We start from the raw sequence: 19,993 nt of genomic DNA on the forward strand, positions 1-19,993 counted from the left end.
CTTTCTGATCTCGCCTGTTCTCTTTGCTACATTGCTTAAAACAAAATGATAGTCAGTCATTTAGGCTGATAATCAATATTTCAGCTTAGGAATATACACAGGCGTTCTTTAATATTGATTTATTGGCTTGTACATGTTTTATTGGTTAGTACAAAGCTTCCAGACTCTGGCCCCCAGAACTGCTAGCATTGTGTGTTTCCTGTACTTCCAAGAAAATAAACAGCTCTGGGCTTGCACGTCTTCCTGTAACCTTTGCTACATACACGACCTTCTGAGGATATAAATACTGAGAAAGCAGACATGCATACAACAGCTTTATATTGTTTCCCAGATCCAGAATCTAGGGAGCTATGGCTGACAATTGATGGGTCTTTTTCTTTTTTCAATCAGCCAGAGGGCTGATTGAGAAAAAAAAGAATCAATAAGAATCAATAAAAGGTGGATGGAGGAGTACTTCCTGCTGTACTGCTGTATTCTGAGAGTGCGGACTCCTCTGCTTTCAGAATACACAGATTAGAGCTGCAACCCATTGGCTGCAGCTTCTAAGAAAATAAAAATTTGAAAAATTTGGGCTGAATTCGGACCTGAAATGGACCAGAAGACGCATAGGACCCTTCTACAAACTGCTCCGCAGCCGTCCCTGGGCTGTGTGAGCCAGCTCCATTAAGAGCCAGTCACAGCCTCCTGACGAATTGGATGCGGAGAAACCCGCATTCAATGTGCACCAGTGTGAACCCAGCCTAACATTAAAGGGTAACTCCTCTTTCGTGGGGGAAAAAATCAGCAAATAAAGAAAAAAACAATATAGCATATACAATTGCGACACAAATCATATTGTAGTTGAATGTTATTAATAATAAGTAAGAGAAAAATAATAATAAAAAAAAAAAATAACCTTTCCTTTTCAATCTGCAGCTGTTGTCATTTTCTGAAAATGCAATGCAATATGGCTACCTGGAGCTGTTCTGTACACAGAATGTATACTGACCACACCCCAGAAACATAATTTTCTGCTTGTGTGATTGGCTCACCAATTTTCCCAGAAGTCTGCACTAAGATACAAGTCAGATTTCTGGCATCCCCTGCAACAAAAATTTCATTTTTGGTGAGATACTCCCAATAGGAACACGTCTAAAGGGATGCAGGCCCAGCAGCGTTCCTCATTAGAGCCCTTCAGCTGCCACAGCTGATAGATAATTAAGAAACCACTCCCATTTCAACAATCAACAATGATTTCTTCAGAATAACAAAAGGTAGGAATCTGCAACAAAGTTTGTTAAAACCCTTGCAATGTACAGAGATCACCCAGAGGGGAATGTTTTTTTCTCAACAAAAGTGGAGTTGCGCTTTAATCTGCATTAAGTCTGAGCTCTCAATACTGTTTTCGAGCTCGGACCCTGCAGAAAATTAAATAACATGGCTGCAGACAGAGTGGATTTAAAGCGGTTATAAAGTCTAGTTTTTTTTTTTCAAAAAGATTAAACATGCTATACTTTCCTGCCCTGTGTAATTATATTGTACAGAGCAGCCCAAAATCTCCTCTTCTGGAGTCCCCAGCCAGTGCTCTTGGCTCCTCCTCTTCTGCGTGCACCACCATAGCAAGCCACTTACTATAGGGGAGCATGTGTGGGCCAGGCTGTATGCATCCATAGACACACACATCACAACTCAACCACACCCCCTCCTCACACGATTTGATTGACAGCAGCCAATGGCTCCCACTGCTGCCTCTGTGTTCTGTGAGGAGAGAGAGACCAGTGCTACTGCAGAAGGCAATTGCGCTGGATCAAGAGAGGACTCAGGTAAGAATAAGGGGGGTTGATATAAATGTTGGGACATTATGTACCTTAAAGCGGTAGTAAACCCCTGCAAAAAAAAAACACTTTCCCATGTAGGACAAATGCATAATGTGTCTAGTATGCATCGCAAACTAGCACATTATGTGAGACTTACCTTAAAACAAAGCCTTCCAGCCGTGCTCTGTAACCACTGTTAAGGCTTCCATCTTAACCCGGTCTTTCTTCCAGGTTCGTGGCCTTCGGCTACATGAGTGGCCGGAGCCATGATGACATCACTCCCTTGGTGTTCTGAAGGTTCAGCATACCGTGCCGACGTCACCAGCTGCATCCAGAGTCAATATCTTAGGAGATATTTACTGTATCTACAGGTAAGCTCTATTATAGGCTTTCCTGTAGGTACAAGTGAAAAAAATGAGTTTACTCCCACTGCAGGGAATGCAAAAATGTAAAAAATGTATTTTCCTTGCAATTAGTAGAGATTGTTAGTCCGCCCGCTAGTAACCAAAAACATGGCTGCCTATAAGACGGCGACAACTAGTGGGTGAATTAACAATCTGCACTAATTATAGCATCTACCGGAGTGTAAAGGCTACTGGTGTTATGTGAAAACACAAAGTGGTCGAAATCTCCAATTATTCCTGGTGTACAGTCACCTCACTACCTGAAGACAGAGCACGCATGGTCCGAACGCGCGCCTGATGGCCCTTCTACCCCTGTCTACTGGCGTCACAGCAAAGAAAGGAAAAAAGGCAATGCTGAGTATAGCCGATATCACTTTATTTCATGACAAAAGCATACACTTACATGTATGTCCTCGTAGCTCAAGGGTCCCTTCCTGGTCTGCGGTAATCCCGTCCTCTAGCTGACCGGCAGCAGGGAGATGACAATGCAAAGGAAGACCAATCGGAGGGACTAGGTCAGACCGAGGCAGCAGTGGAATGCATGCCTCGCTGGTGGACCGCACGAGCGTGATGACATGGAGGGGCGGTAACGCGTTTCGGAGCATGAGCAGAAGTGCTCTTCCTCAGACTGATCACAGCTGACGAGGACGTGACTCTCGGATTCACTCGGAGCCCTGGAAACCACCAGAGCAGACAAGCCTCCACCAGCGTCCAAACCCGCTAACTACCAGGATCAGGATCGTATAGAGAGGCCAACCCATGTGACATGCCTTTATACATTTTACTTCTTCCCTGAAAAAGGGGGAGTCTCTGTTCCTCCAAAACGCGTCGGCTTCAACATGTTCTGCTACTACTATTAAAACGACTTTCTTTTTACCTAAGTTGATCTCTTATTTTGATATTGGGCGCTCCTTTAACCTACTTCCACCAGCACCTGGTGTACAGTCACCGGAAGTAACGTCATTGGAGAATTCTGCAAGTTGGAGTTTTTGGGCAGAACAACCGCATTGCATAGAGAAGCAAAGAGACCCTAAAATAGGGTATGTAATAAAAATGGAAAGGTTTTCTTAAACATTGTCATGAGAATGTTGATTAGGGGGAAAGGAGGAACCAGGGAAGGCAAAACATAAGCAGATTAGACTTTGCTTAGCCTTAAGTAAGGAAGTTGTGTTTTACATATCAACTTCATTTCCTGCCCAGAACATGGCAGCAGGCCTTGTTATCTAGCAGATGTGATCAATTCACAACCCCCTACAACTCACACCTCCCCTTCACACATACTGTACAAGGCTTAGTGAATGGAGATGGAGTTATGAGCCCATTTGTTTACATTTTTAAGACATGCAAAGAAAGTGAAAGCAGGTTTAAATGTCTCTTCAAATATGTTACAAAAGCCACAGATCATGCAGTGAGAGCTAAATATTGTGCAACAAAACAAACACAAGGAGAATCCATTACAACTGAAACACTAAACATTGCAATGGATTTACTAATGGTGTTAACCTAGCAAAGTGTATGTAATATATATATTATATAATAAATAATATTAAATGATAATAATAATACTATTAATATTATTAATACAGAGAACCCATTACCACTGAAACACTAAACATTGCTATGGATTTACTAAAGGTGTTAACCTAGCAAAGTGTATGTAATATATATATATATATATTATATAATAAATGATATTAAATGATAATAATATTAATAATAATAATACAGAGAATCCATTACCACTGAAACACTAAATATTGCCATGGATTTACTAAAAGTGTTAACCTAGCAAAGTGTAGTAAAATATATATATATATATATATATATTATATTAACCACTTACCGCCCGCCCGCCGTCATATGACGGCGGGACGGTGCGGCTATTATCCTGGGCGGACGTCATATGACGTGACCCAGTAAATGCACTGCAGGCGCGCGATCGCGGGCGCGCCGCCGTGCACTGCCGGTGTCGGCGTGTCCCCGGGACACAGCCGGTCACCGGCAGGGGGGAAACAGCCAATAGGCATGGCTGTTTCCCACGTGATCGGCTGTGTTCCAATGACACAGCCGATCACAATGGAGGCGCCCGGGAGATGACCGCGCATGCGCGATCGGGAGCGCGCAGCGCGGTCATGTCGGTGGCACTGTGTTCCGTAGGAACACAGCTGTCACCGGCGGTAGTAAGCAGTCACTGACAGTGACTGTTTACTATGTGATCGGCTGTGAATCCATTCACAGCCGATCACAAAATGTAAACAAAGAGCAGTAACTCAGTGTTACTAGCTCTTCTCTCCTCATACAGTTTCCAGTGTGAGGGGAGAAGAGCTAGAAACATTGAGTTACTGCTCTGTACCCCTGTAAAAGTAAAATCACACAAATAAAGGTCCCCCACACACAGTCCTCAGCCCCCCCCAATGTCCCCTGTCACCCAACAGTCACCTCATCAGTGCCCAGAAATTGACACCCATAAGGCTATGTTCACATGTGAGCGCAGCGATCGCAGGCAGAATAACCGCGATTCTGCCCGCGATCCGGAAATCATTGCAAATTGCGGGACGCCTGTGCGTTGCCCGTGATTTGCAATAGCACCCCAAACGCTGTGCGATGTTGCCGCCATTTCCGCCTGCCGAATCGCGGTAACATCGCGCAAACATCGCATGACGCCCAAAAAAGGTACAAGAGTTTCTTTGGGGCGTCATGCGTTGTTTGCGTGATGTTACCTCGATTCGGCAGGCGGAAATCGCTGCAACATCGCACAGCGTTTGGGGTGCTATTGCAAATCGGGGCAACGCACAGGCGTCCAGCGATTTGCAATGATTTCTGGATCACGGGCAGAATCGCAGTGATTCTGCCCATGATCGCTGCGCTCACATGTGAACATAGCCTAAAGTTCACCGGTCACCAGAGACTGCCATCAGTACCGCCGTGCACCATCGCCCGTCACCTGTCACCCATCAGTGACCATCGCCCGTCACCTGTCACCCCATCAATCACCGTCACCTGTCACCCCATCAAACATCGTCACCTGTCACCCTATCAATCATCGTCACTTGACACCCCATCAGTGATCGTCACTTGTCACCCCATCAATCATCGTCACATGTCACCCCGTCAGTGATTGTCATCTGTCACCCCATCAATCATCGTCACTTGTCACCTCATCAATCATCGTCGCCTGTCACCTCATCAATCATCATCACCTGTCACCCCATCAGTCATCGTCACCTGTCACCCCATCAGTCATCGTCACCCCATCAGTCATCGTCACCTGTCACCCCATCAGTCATCGTCACCTGTCACCCCATCAGTCATCGTCACCTGTCACCCCATCAGTCATCGTCACCTGTTTGTCATATACATGCAATCACTTACTGACCGCCTAACGACTATATGCGTCGGCCATTAAAAGCTAAATACTGGAGTTATGGCAGCAGATAGCCCCCATAACCCCGGTATTTTTTGAAACGGCGGGCGGTCGGCTTTCAGATAAGGGTGGTCCCAGTGGCGGATTCGCCGCGGAATTACCCTTACGGTGCAGGGGAAGAGGTGCCCCCCCCCCCCTCCTGCCGCGTCCCAGACGTTTTCCCAGCTTACCGGACCCGCCGGCAGCGGGGAAAACTATCCGGTCCCGGATCCTCAGAGACAGGAAGTCGAGTGAGGGCAAGATGGCCCTCACTCAACTCTATGGTCTTGGAGGACCGGAGCTACGTCAAAAGACGTTGCCTAGCAACCGGTTTAAAGGGCCGCTTTTTTTTTTGCTTTTTTTTTTTTTCCTCTTTCAACAATTTTTTTTTTTTTTTTTCTTTTTTAGTGTAGTTGTGAGGTGTGAGGTCTTTTTGACCCCAGATCTCACAATAAAGAGGACCTGTCATGCCTATTTCTATTACAAGGGATGTTTACATTCCTTGTAATAGGAATAAAAATGATCAAAACATTTTTTTTTTTTAAACTGTGTAAAAATAAAAAAAATAATAAATAAAATAAATAGAAAAAAAAAAAAAAAAAAAAAAAATTAAAGCGCCCTGCCTCCGTTAGCTCGCGCGCAGAAACAAACGCATACGCAAGTCCCGCCCACATATGTAAACGGTGTTCAAACCATACATGTGAGGTATCGCCGCGATCGTTAGAGCGAGAGCAATAATTTGAACCATAGACCTCCTCTGTAACTCTAAGCTAGTAACCTGCAGAAATTTTTAAAATGTTGCCTATGGGGATTTTTAAGTACCAATGTTTAGCGCCATTCTGTGAGCATGCACAATTTTGAAGCATGACATGTTGGGTATCTAATTACTCGGCGTAACATTATCTTTCATATTATGGAAAAAAATTGTGCTAAATTTACTGTTTTCTTATGTTTTAGTTCAAAAAAGTGAATTTTTTTTCAAAAAAATCGCATTTGGAAGACTGCTGCGCAAATATGGTGTGATAAAAAATATTGCAACAATCTCCATTTTATTCTCTAGGGTCTCTGCTAAAAAAAAATATATAATGTTTGGGGGTTCTAAGTAGTTTTCTAGCAAAAAAAAATGATTTTAGCTTGTAAACACCAAGTGTCAAAAATAGGCCCAGTCTTAAAGTGGATAAATGGACAACTTTGTGTAAAGCGCTACTTGGATGTGAGGCCTATGTATGTGGCCAGGCTGTGAAAAAGTGTTAAACATGTGGTATCGCCATACTCAGGAGGAATAGCAGAATGTATTTTGGGGTGCAATTTTTGCTATGTACATGCTATGTGTTAGAAATATTGCATAAATGGACAGCTTTGTGTAAAAAAAATGTGTTTTCATTTTCTTTCCACATTTTCCAAAAACTTGTGGAAAAAAATGACATATTCAAAAGACTCATTATGCCTCAAAAATTATACGTTGGGCTGTTTGCTTTCCAAAATGGGGTAATTTTATGGGGGTTTCCATTGTCCTGGTGCTCCAGGGCCTTCAAAAGTGCGATAGGTTGTCAGGAAATTATATGTGTAATTTGTGCTCCTAGAATGCCGGACGCTGCTACTTGGATGTTAGGCCTCTGTATGTGGCCAGGCTGTGAAAAAGTCTCACACATGTGGTATCTCCATACTCAGGAGGAGTAGTAGAATGTGTTTTGGGGTGTAGTTGCAAGTATACATGTGCTGTGTGAGAGAAATAACCTGTTAATACGGCAATTTGTAAAAAAAAAAAAAAATAAAAAAAATAATCTTCATTTTGCAAAGCATTGTGGGAAAAAATTACAACTTCAAAAAACTCACCATGCCCCTTATTAAATACCTTGGAATGTCTACTTTCCAAAAAGGGGTCATTTGGGGGGTATTTGTACTTTCCTGACTTTTTAGTGTCTCAAGAAATGAGATAGGCCTTCAGTACATCAGGTGTGATCAAGTGTGATCAATTTTCAATGATTCGCACCATAGCTTGTGGACTCTATAACTTTCACAAAGACCAAATAATATACACTTACTTGGGTTATTTTTACCAAAGATAAGTAGCAGTATAAATTTTGGCCAAAATTTGTGAAGAAAAATTACTAATTTGCAAAATTTTATGACAGAAACAAAGAAAAATGCGTTTTTTCACAATATTTTCAGTCTTTTTTTATTTATAGCACAAAAAATAAAAAACCCAGTATTGATCAAATACCATCAAAAGAAAGCTCTATTTGTGTGAAAAAAAGGACACAATTTTTGTATGGGTACAGTGTTGCATGACTGAGTAATTCTCAGTCAAAGTGTGAGAGCGCTGAAAGCTGAAAATCGGTCTGGGCAGGAAGGGGGTGAAAGTGCACTGTAGGCAAGTGGTTAAATAATATTAAATGATAATAATATTAATAATTAAATAAATAAATATATATATATATATATATATATATATATATATATATATATATATATAAGGATCACATTAGGGAAAAGAAATGTTCACTTCTAATGCACAATCACATACCAGGGAAATGAAAAGATATTTTCTAGAATGTAATTGAGTCCATAACCTCTTGCCGACCACACAACGCATATGTCAATGAAAAAAAAATGGGTACTAGCTCGGATCAACCACAAAAGTAAATGAGGTAACAAGTCCTCATAATTCTGTCTTATCTAAGTCAATCTAACACCACAACCACCAGGGTCTAGCGAGTGGTGTAGTCCCCATAACAGAACCAACCTTTGTTATCAAGTTTATGAGCTCATTACCGCACACCTTAAATGGCAATCTCGCAGCCTTAATGCTCAAATATTGTCAGATACATATGCAGCCACCTTATCCTTCCACGGTCCGATTAAGCCTTGTCTGGCTATAGCTACCACATCAGATCCATGGACTATAACACTAGATAATCCCCAACGGGAAGCTTTATATCCGATAGTGATATGTTTGGACTATATGGATGTATGTGAATGGCAATGCATGTGCAGCTGCTTAATCCCCCTACACTGACAACGTTGTCATTTATTTTACTCGGTTTGGTGTAGATATATGTAAGATGTCTGTACACCTTTTTAATCAGGAATTTTCAATTAACTGTCTTTTTATAACCATTAAGTCCCCCCTTGTAACTTTCTTGGTGGGCATTGTCCTCCTTATTGTACATAAAGCATATGTGCAGTAGCAGGGAGGGTGGGACATAAAAAAATGTGGTTCTAAAGGCTCAAGGTTTTTTTTACTTTCATGATGCAGTCTATGCATGAAGGTAAAAAATCTTTTGTGTGCAGCAGCTCCCCCCCAACCCCCAATACTTACCTGAGCCCTATCTCAATCCAGCGATGTGCACAAAAGCCTCGGCTTTCTAGGGACCCTCACTCCTCATTGGCTGAGGCAGCAGCAGGACCCATTAGCTCCCGTTGCTGTCAGTAACAGCCAATGAGCCAATCAGGAGAGGGAGGGGGCAGGGCCGAGCCGCAGCTCTGTTTTTATTGGACACACAGAGCTGCAGCTCAGGAGTGAGCCTGCTTGAGTGCCCCCACAGCAAGCTGCTTGCTGTGGGGGCACTTGGCAGGAAGGAGGGGTCAGGAGTGCCGGCAAGGGACCTGAGAAGAGGAGGATCAAAACCTCTGCACAGAGCAGGTAAGTGTGACGTTTGTTTGTTTTTATTTGTTTTTTTTTAATACAAGACTTTAAAATCACTTTAATGCCCACGTGGCGCACATATGCGACCATGGCAGATGGGGGTTTTTGTGTTGAGAGCTCGCACAGTGACCATATTGCTCCCAGTATCTGCTTATGATCAGAGGCTGGCAAAATCATGAGACCACTATGACAGCCAAACACAATGATCACAGGATCAGGAAGTCCATCCAGTCTACCAGTATTAAAGAGTTAAAGAGGCACAGCTTCACCTAATTAATTTTAAAGTTCCTGTACTTTTTTCAGAACATTAAAGCTGAAGGTTGGGCATGGACTATTTTACATAGTTAAAATGGTTCAGTTCGGACCAATGTAAGTATGTATGTGCCATACTTGTGAGATCCCCCTGGAAGCTGGAAATCACAGTAGTAGGCACTGCTACTCCAGTGATCTTCATTTGCTTCCCGGTCTTGTGCTGAGTGGCTGTGTAACGTTAAAAAACCATACCTTGTGAAAATGCCCTACCCTCGTCACTTCCGGTGCACTTACGTCATGGAACAGCTGAGCAGCTTAGCAGTGCGCATGCTCGGAGCTCCGGAGGGTAGGGAATTTTCACGGTAGTGTGTTGTAACCTTACACCGCATCAGCTGTTGCCGCGGTTACATTAAAACATCTCGGCTGCAACATGAAATCATGTCCGCTCCTACCCCTGTCACTTCCCTGATCTCAGCTACTAAATGTAAAAGCGGGGGCGGGTGTATGAAAATATAAATCACGGAGATCTCGGCTCCATGCGTTATATTTTCATAGAGCCGCCGCCGCTTTTACATTTAGTAGCCGAGATCAGGGAAGTGACAGGGGTAGGAGCGGAGAGGATTTCATGTTGCAGCCGAGATGTTTTAATGTAACCGCGGCAACAGCTGATGCGGTGTAAGGTTACAACACACTACCGTGAAAATTCCCTACCCTCCGGAGCTCCGAGCATGCGCACTGCTAAGCTGCTCAGCTGTTCCATGACGTAAGTGCACCGGAAGTGACGAGGGTAGGGCATTTTCACGGAACACCCGTCCTGCTGCTTAGGAGGTTGCTTGCTCAGCAAAGGCGGCATTCAGAGAACACTTAGCATTTTCCGAAAGAATGCAAAGCATTTTATGATTGGATGAGGTGGAGATGTAGAGCGGTGACATTACAATTTCCACTTCATTAATTCAGAGAATGCTTTCCATTCATTGAGACAATCCAAAGTGTTCTCTGAATGTTGCCTGTGTCGAGTAAGCCCCCTCCTGTGTACACCAAGCAGCAGCCGTTCGGCACAGGACTCAGAAGCTGGTGGAGATCACTGGAGTAATGGTGCCTACCATGGTGATTATTAGCTTCTACAGGGATCCCACAGGTATGGCACATACATATTCACGTTGGTCCAAGATGAACCAATGTAACTATGTAATAATTGCCATACCTGGAATTTAGCTTTAAGCAACAGCACATCACTTAGATGTGAACGGGCACAATAGAATAATATAGAAATCTGGTGTTGAGCATTTAAGTGCGCTTCAAATAGCGTAAGTGTGAATCGGGACCTATTAACGCCAACTATTTGTGCAGCGCTTTACAAAGTAAAATTCACCAACATTCACTTTGCAAAGTGAACATTTACTTTGCTAACTGAACAGCCTCTATTCCTTTAGTAAAGTGACCACTAGGTAAGTTATCGGTATATAATAAATAAATAAATAATATATAAATAAAGATATATATATATATATATATATATATATATATATATATATATATATATATATAAATGTAAAATAACATTATCATAATTTTGATAAAGCAACCAGCTTGCTACTGTCAAACAATGTGTAGCCTCTATCAAATACTTTTCAGGTTAGATTAGCCGACATATTGGTTGGATCAAGAGGCATTCGCTGACCTTTACCAACATCTACATTGTCCCGTTCTTCAATTGGAAGTCCAAACCCAAAAACATTAGCAGTATACATAACGTTGCCATTGTGACATTCACCTCTCTCTATTGGTGAACCACTGAAACCACTGAGTGTGTATTCATTACACTGGAAATGAAACCTTAGCTTTAAAGCGGTAATAAACCCAAAAGTAAGCATTTATTATATTGCAGTTTGCCAATTTTTAGCAGTTATGGCATTAGTTTCCCTTTTTAGGCTTTCTTTCTTCTATTTATCTGGTGATCCAGCCAGCAAGTCTGTTGTTTTTCAAAAGTTCAAGTTCTCAAGCAGAATGTATCACTGCACACCGCTAATCACAGGCAGAGAGACATTACTCGCTCTGCAGCTGCACAGACCGGGGAAATGTCCCACTGCCTGTGATTAGCGATGGGCAGTGTCGGCTTCCTGAAAGGATCAGGCAGGTGGGTTGGGACTAGGATCACCAACATGCCGGAGCCCACCTCTACTCACTAATACGTTAAATGTGTTACTGGCTTCCCTGTCCCGTAAAAAAAATAACAAATTGTAAAAAAAATGTTAAATAAAATAATTGCAAAACATTTAAACATTTTTTTTAAATTATAAAATTATTAAAAAACAATAAAAAGTGCTAATTCACACAGTTTCTTTGTTATCTTTGTGTCCTCTAAGAATGATTTTAGTATATTTTTAGCGAAAATGCTGTTTTTCTCTATACAAGAGGGGCCCTGCCAGGTAGGCTGTACGGGGCCCCGTGATTTCTGTCAGCAGCTCTGTTTGTGTGTTATTGCATTCATTTCAATGGGCTGCTGTACACATGAGAAATGTGTAAAAGAAGTATCTGATTATTTTCCAAAAATGCATTTCATCGAACCGCATGTGAAAATTGCATTTTCAGATGCATGGGGATGCCATTAGCAAGTAAAGGGATCTCCGCACATTTATTAGAGGGCAACACATTTCTCTGCATGTCAGGAAAGCGTGTGATTTTACGCACGTTCCCAACATGCAAAGGTCTGAACCTAGCCTAAACCTTTTAGAACACCTTTAAGAAGTAATTTTTTTTTTTTTCTGGAAGGAAATTTATCAAAAGCAGAAGCTTCCCGAACGTCTGATGAGTGTCTAAAGACTTGAATTGAGGAACTTGGTAAGCTTTGGAAGCTGCCAATGTCTCAAGCATTGCTGGCCAGATCAATAGCAATGCAAAGTGTAGCAGAGCTCCTCAAAGCTTTTCTGACTTTTATGTGTGTACTACACCATTTGTTTTTATTGGCTTTGGAATGTGTTTGAAAAACTTTACCATGAGGTTAATGCTTGTCCTTTACACTGGTGTGAACAAGACCTTGTAAGCCAAAAAGTGGATACTAGTATGATTGAGCCATCTAAAACCAGCCTAGAGCCGGCCATAGATGGTCCAGCCAGTGCCATCTTAAGAGCCTTATAGGCCCCCGGGCAATGCAGTGCACTGGGGCCCCCGAGAGAGAGAGAGAGAGAGAGTAGGATGGCACACACAGAGGATATATAGGGCAGGAAAAGGATGGCACAGACAATCGATGGAGAGAGAGTGAGAAAAAAGAAATCAAGCAGCTGCAGGAGTCTGCTTACCTTCCACAACGGCTGCACAGCACATGAAGGTGAGGAGGTGGGTGGAGCCCATCTTCTAGGCGTGGAGAGAGGAGGACGAGCCGACGAGGAGGATCCTCCTCCGCTGTGCATGATGGGTCCTCTCAGAACGTCACTGGTTGCTAGATGCCAATCGGCTGGCCTTCCTAGCAACCAGTGTGCCAGGGAGACTCAGAGCCACCGGCGGACAGAGGGGGGCCCGGCAGACAACGGGGGGGGGGGCCCTAGACCACCAGGCAAACTAATCTGGAGACTGGCCTGGGGTGTAATTACCACCCTGTGTGTGGGGCCCCTTGGCTAGTGGGGCCCCCGGGCAACCGCCGAGCGTGCCCAATGGAAAAGACGGCCCTGGGTCCAGCAGACTGGCCGAGATTCTAACCATGTATGTATGGACAGGCTGAATGTACCCAAGTTGATTGATCAACTTGGGTGCAACCAGCCTGTTGGATTTTACATGCAATTATTACTAGCAGCTATTATTGTCGCTAGCAGTAATCACTGTGTTCTCCCGGTGGGGATGGCTTCCCCAGGCCAACCACCCCGCCAGGAGAACACAATAGCTCCACAAGAGAGATCCCCCATCAACACTGACTGTGTTATTGGGGGAATATTGTGACTTTCTTTCCTTCAACCCGTGGTTGCAAGAAATAAAATTGCGCTGGCTATGGTTGGCTTAGGTCTGGGTAGACCGTTTCCCTCTAGTATCTTCAAGTCGAATAATCTGCATTTCCACAGAATAGTCAGTATCGGTATTTTGATTCAAATTTAAATGAATGGGTTGTGTTGGTCATCTGTATAGGAATGTGATGCAGAAATAATAGTACTTTAGGAAACCAACCCAGAGATAAAAATAATTATTTACAGAAGAAAAAACAATGCTGTTGAACTACAAGTCCATGAATACCCCCCTGTGTGCATCATCAGGAAAGCTAGATCTACACTTCACATAGGACTATTATGGAGTTTCTATTCAAGGAAGTATACACAAACTTAATGGCATTTTTCCTGGACTTCCAAAAACTGCTAAGACTCTTGTAACATAAACCAAACGCATGACATCACCATTCTCGCAATTCCCATCCTGCGCTCTACTCACCCACATCCATCGCCTCGCAGCTCCCATTGATGTTATCTCCGATCTTACATTTGAAAATTTCTCCAGGGTTGCTAACATTTGGCCGGCTCGTCTGGTTAGATTTTGGGGCCCCAACAATCATCCTGGGGTAAAAAAAAAAAAAAAAAACTTTATAAAAATTCTTTCTACAGTATATAAAATAAAGGTTTAACCACATTCAAAGCGAAGGAAAGGCTAATATATGAAACAGGAGATGCAAGCATCATTATATATATTCACTGCTAGCTCACTTCTGCAGCCCAGAGCTCTCCAGATGTTGTGGCACTACAAGTCCCAGTAAGGACAACTCCAGAGCAACTTTCAGCCAATGGTTGCATGCCTGCATAGGGCTGTTGGTTTGCAGTAACACGTGCATTGATGCATGCGTCACCACAAACGCAAAAATGGACTACAGGTGCACTAAAGAGCCAGTTATCCTTAGGGCTGATTCACACCACCAGCCACACTGGTCTCACTGCCACTTGTGTGTGCTGGGATGGCTCAGTGCTGAAGAAGCAGTCTCAGCGCATCGCACTGTTTATAGTGTTTTTTGGTGCAATTTGGTGTGGAAGGAAGCCCATCCAAATGAGTAGGCTGTCTAAACACAGAACACATTATTCCTGTGCATTATGAAGGAAGATGTCCCGGTGACCGCACATCAATATCATCCCAAGGTATGGTAGTAAGTGGCACACTCATCCTGGACTCCGCCCCCAATGTACTCAGGAAATACCACAATAATCAATCTCCTGCGCTGTGCAGCAAGTCCCAACACAGCAACAAACTCCTATTTCATTGTGTTTGGGTATGTGGATAGTGCACACCTCGCTGCCTTTCAAAGATTGAGGATGTCCGAAAATAATGAAAGCAAAAAAGGAAACAAGGCACGTAGACCTAGTGCATTATCTTCAGTACATGTTTATATTGAATAAAACAAGGTGAATATACTCACAAACCAGAACTTGGGTCAAAGCCTTAACATAAAATCATCCGCTTAAGTCTATGTTGTGCAAAATTGGCAATACTCGTAGACACATTAGTTAACGCGTTTCAAGGTTTCTGTCTTCCTCAGAGCCTTGTTTGGACCAATCCTTATGTGGGTGAAGTGCTTCATAAGGTGCAGAGGCACAGTTCTACATTCGGAACTGCCGCCATTTGGAACTTCCACTTGTTCAGGAACAGGCGGAGGTTCCAAATGGTGGCAGTTCAAGTCGGGGAACAAGCGGATGTTCCAAATGGCGGCAGTTTCAGTTAGGGAACAAGCAGAGGTTCCAAATGGCAGCAGTTTCAGTTGGGGAACAAGCGGAGGTTCCAAATGGCAGCAGTTTCAGTTGGGGAACAAGCAGAGGTTCCAAATGGCAGCAGTTTCAGTTAGGGAACAAGCAGAGGTTCCAAATGGCAGCAGTTTCAGTTAGGGAACAAGCAGAGGTTCCAAATGGCAGCAGTTTCAGTTGGGGAACAAGCGGAGGTTCCAAATGGCAGCAGTTTCAGTTGGGGAACAAGCGGAGGTTCCAAATGGCAGCAGTTTCAGTTGGGGAACAAGCGGAGGTTCCAAATGGCGGCAGTTCCAGTTGGGGAACAAACAGGTGTTCCAAATGGCGGCAGTTCCAGTTGGGGAACAAGCGGATGTTCCAAATGGCGGCAGTTTCAGTTAGGGAACAAGCAGAGGTTCCAAATGGCAGCAGTTTCAGTTGGGGCACAAGCGGAGGTTCCAAATGGCAGCAGTTCCAGTTGGGGAACAAATGGATGTTCCAAATGGCGGCAGCTCAGATTGGAAAACAGTGTCTCTGCACATTATGAAGCACTTCACCCACATAAGGATTTGTCCAAACAAGGCAAACAAGAAACACAAAGAAAGGCGCATCGACCTAGCGCATTATCCTCAATATAGGCTTTATTGTTAAAACATAGAATTGGCTACTCACAAGCAAAGGTATAAATCAATCACATCAGACTCAAAATCTTGAGTATCGAGAGTAGTCCATACGAATGTCCCTTGTCCTATTAGGATGACGGCTGACGCGTTTCAAGGCATACGCCTCTTCCTCAGGGGGCTCTGAGGAAGAGACGTATGGACTACTCTCGATTCTCAAGATTTTGAGTCCGATGTGACTGATTTATACCTTTGCTTGTGAGTAGCCAATTCTATGTTTTAATTGTTGCATTAATTGTCTATGATTTCTTGTTTGCAGTATTGTTGGACTTTCCCAGTCCTTTTAGGCAGCAGGATCCTAGCCATCCAAGACACCATTTTGAAAGTCCCGTGGGCAGAGCAGTCAAGGAGTCGGCTTTTCTGAGCGCAGGAGATAGGTGGTTTATCCACCTTGTTTTGTTTGGATTTGTCCAAACAAGGCTCTGAGGAAGATGAAAACCTTGAAACGCGTTAGATGATGTGTAAAACTAATTTTGCACATGGACTTAAGCGGATGATTTTATGTTAAGGCTTTGACACAAGTTCTGGTTTGTAAGTTTATTCACCTTGTTTTATTTAATAAAAACATGTATTAAGGATAACGCACTAGGCCTACGTGCCTTCTGTTTCCTTTTTTGCTTTCATGCCCCCAACGTGTTTTGCTCCGCCCCTCGAAGCTTAGTCATGGGGATCATTCCTGTGTGTTATACTGTATATTCCTATGATTATCATATTATGCATTATAATATATGATTATAATAATATACATTGTACTATATGATTAAAATATTGTACATTATACTATATGATTATAATATTGTGCATTTAATTGTATGATTATATTATTATGTTTATATTGTATGCTTTTCAATACAGGATATTATATTGTATGATTTTAATATTGTCCATTATACTTTATGATTATATTACTGTGCATTATACCATATGATTATAGTATCATGTATTATACTACTATATTATACTACTGTGCATTATATTGTATGATTATAATACCATGTAAATATACTGATGGGAACTTACAACTCTGAAGCAGCTGTGCATGGCAGCCAATCAGCTTCTACATTAACTTTTGTAGGTCTAACACAACAAGCTGAAGGTTGGTGTGGATTGGTTGCCATGCACAGCTGCTTCAGATTATGTCTGTTCCAGCTGTGATACATTTCACCCGCTGTATAATTATTACACTATGCATTATATTGTATGATTATAATACTGTGCATTAAACTATATGAGTGTAATACTGTGCATTAAACTATATGAGTGTAATAATGTGCATTAAACTATATGATTATAATACTGTGCATTAAACTATATGAGTGTAATACTGTGCATTAAACTATATGAGTGTAATAATGTGCATTAAACTATATGAGTGTAATAACGTGCATTATACCATATGATTATAATAATAGGCAGTTTACTCTCTGGTTATAGTACTGTACATTATATTGTAGGATTATATAACATTGCATTATATTTTATTATTATATTCATGTGCATTATACTACATGATCATAATACTATACATTATATTGTGTGATTATAATGCTATGCCTTATACTGTATGATTATACTATGCATTATATTCTATGATTTTAATACTGTGTAGTACAAGGCAAGATTATAAAACTGTACATTACACTACATGATTATAGTACTATACATTATTTTGTATTATTGTAATACAGGGCATTATACCGTATGATTATAATAATGTGTAGTCAATACATGATTCTAATACTGTGCATTATATTGTAGGAATATCACTACTATACTATACATTATAGTTTAGGAGTATAAGATTTTGCATTATATTGAATGATTTATAATACTCTATTTTATGTTGTAGGATGATAATACTGCACATTATATTGTATGATTATGATTCTGTGTAGTGCAATGCATGATTATAATACTGTATTTTATATTGTAGGATTATAATAATGTGCAATATATTGGATTATAATAATATTATTATTATTATATAGGATTTATATAGCGCCAACAGTTTAGGCAGCGCTTTACAACTTGAGGGTAGACAGTACAAATACAATACACTTTAATACAGTAAGACTCAAAGGGCCCTGCTCGTCAGAGCTTACAATGTAAGAGGGAGATACTGTAAATGACATTGTTTGATTATAATACTGTACATTATTTTGTCTGATTATAATACTGCACTTTACATTGTAGGATTAAAATAATGTACAATATATTGGATTATAATACTTTATATTCTAGGATTATAATACTATAACTTATATTAATTATAATACTGTACATTATTTTTTCTGATTATAATACTTTACTTTATATTGTAGGATTAAAATAATGTACAATATATTGGATTATAATACTTTATATTCTAGGATTATAATACCATAAATGATATTGATTATAATACTGCACATTATTTTGTCTGATTACAATATGTTGCATTCTACCAATTAATTCTAAACAGAAAGAAAGTCAATCAGATTCCAGCAGTCACTGACCATTTCTCAGTCCCATAGCTGTGCAGGATCACAGAGTAACCAAAAAGAGATCCACTGGGTCCTTGGAAGAGCATAGGGCTGGACTCATCGATGTTATAAGCTCCAGCAGGAACAGTCAGCCAGATGAGTGTGCAGATGTGGCCCAGGGTGAGCAGTGTCCCGGCTGTCCTCCTCTCCATCCTGCTGGGACTTGTAGAAGTAACTTTGTACATTGTCCGGGATGATGCTGCTGATCCTGAGCTCCTATGATTGCTGGATGACGGCCGGCACTGAGGATCCAGCAGCAGCCCATCACTCTCATTGTATGCAGGCGGATGGGTGTAGTTGGTGTCGGGGCCCCGCCCACAGCTCAGCACACAACTTCTCTAAGTTTGTTGGAGAGTTGGAGGACGGATCCCCCCCCTGTAATTCATCATCATCAGCACTGAAGGCGATTACTGGGGGCACACAGAACACAGAGAATGGAGCTCCTTTGTAATTCCAGCCTCTGCCTGCAGCCATAATGTATGATTACTGTACAACAAATAATCATTTCCGATTGGCTACTGGGGAAAAAAGATCAGCTATTTATTTACCCTCTAAATTACAGTCCAGCTACATTACAAGGCTGGCTGGTTCTATCTGAACACAGGGACACAAATGTGTTGTATTGCAGCTCACCAGGGCATGGGGCTCATTCACAACGATTGCATCGGGCTGCGTTGGACCATCAAGTGTCATTTTGTGACATTTACAAAAAATAGAATAAAAAGTAAACAGCCCTTTCACAGCGCAGGCCGCGGGGTGTGCATTATACAACGCATACCCTTGGGTGTAAGCAGTCACTTAAAGAGTAACTCCACTTTTGTTGAGAAAAAAACATTCCACCTCTGGGTGATCTCTGTACATTACAAGAAATTTAACAAACTCTGTTGCAGATTCTTAGGCTCCATGTACACGGGATGCTGGAAATGGACGTTTAGGAGCAGTTGGGCGTTTTTTTCAGAAGTCCCTGAACGCAGCTCCATGTTATCTTATCTGTCCATGTACACATGGTAGTTTACAGTCATTTGCAGGCAGTTGCGTTCAGGGACTTTTTTTAGAACGCAATTATATTGCGTTCGAACGTGTGTTTCCCGACGTTTCAAACGCAGAAACGCGGCCGAACGTGACTAAACGTGACTGAACGTGATGAACCTACGTTCAGCCACGTTATACGTTTTTTTTCTTCCATTCAAAATCAATGGTTCCCTATGGGAGCCTATTGATTTGAATGGAAGTCGCACCGCAAGTCGGATCCGACTTGCGGCGCGACCTGCACTGTGAGAATCTTGAGGGGGAACTCCACGCCAAAAATGGGAAAAAAACTGCGTGGGGTTCCCCCCCAGGTTCCAAACCAGGCCCTTCGGGTCCAGCATGGAATTTGAGGGTAGCCCCACGCCGAAAAAACGGCGTGGGGTCCCCCCCAAAATCCATACCAGACCCTTATCCGAGCATGCAGCCCGGCAGGCCAGGAAAGGGGAGGGGACGAGCGAGCGGCCCCACCCCCCCTGGACCACACCAGGCCACATGCCCTCAACATGGGGGGGTGTTGGTGCTTTGGGGCAGGGGGAGCTCTGCACCCCCCACCTCAAAGCACCCTGCCCCCATG

General features: G+C 42.4%; 1 protein-coding gene across 1 annotated transcript in view; it reads right to left on the bottom strand.

Moving 5' to 3' along the window:
• Window positions 1–18,670, bottom strand: part of ITGA4 (integrin subunit alpha 4) — a 222,208-nt gene extending 203,538 nt beyond the window's left edge. The window contains exons 1-2 of the mRNA XM_082260232.1: window positions 18,364–18,670; window positions 13,918–14,039 (exon numbers count right to left, since the gene is read on the bottom strand). Coding sequence (XP_082116358.1) covers window positions 13,918–14,039; window positions 18,364–18,575 — 334 coding nt within the window. The 5' untranslated portion in view covers window positions 18,576–18,670. The remainder of the gene's footprint in view (window positions 1–13,917; window positions 14,040–18,363) is intronic.
• Window positions 18,671–19,993: the final 1,323 nt, after the last annotated feature.

Source organism: Pelophylax lessonae (genome assembly GCF_965119305.1).
Source record: "Pelophylax lessonae genome assembly, chromosome: 6".
Lineage (NCBI taxonomy): Eukaryota > Metazoa > Chordata > Amphibia > Anura > Ranidae > Pelophylax > Pelophylax lessonae.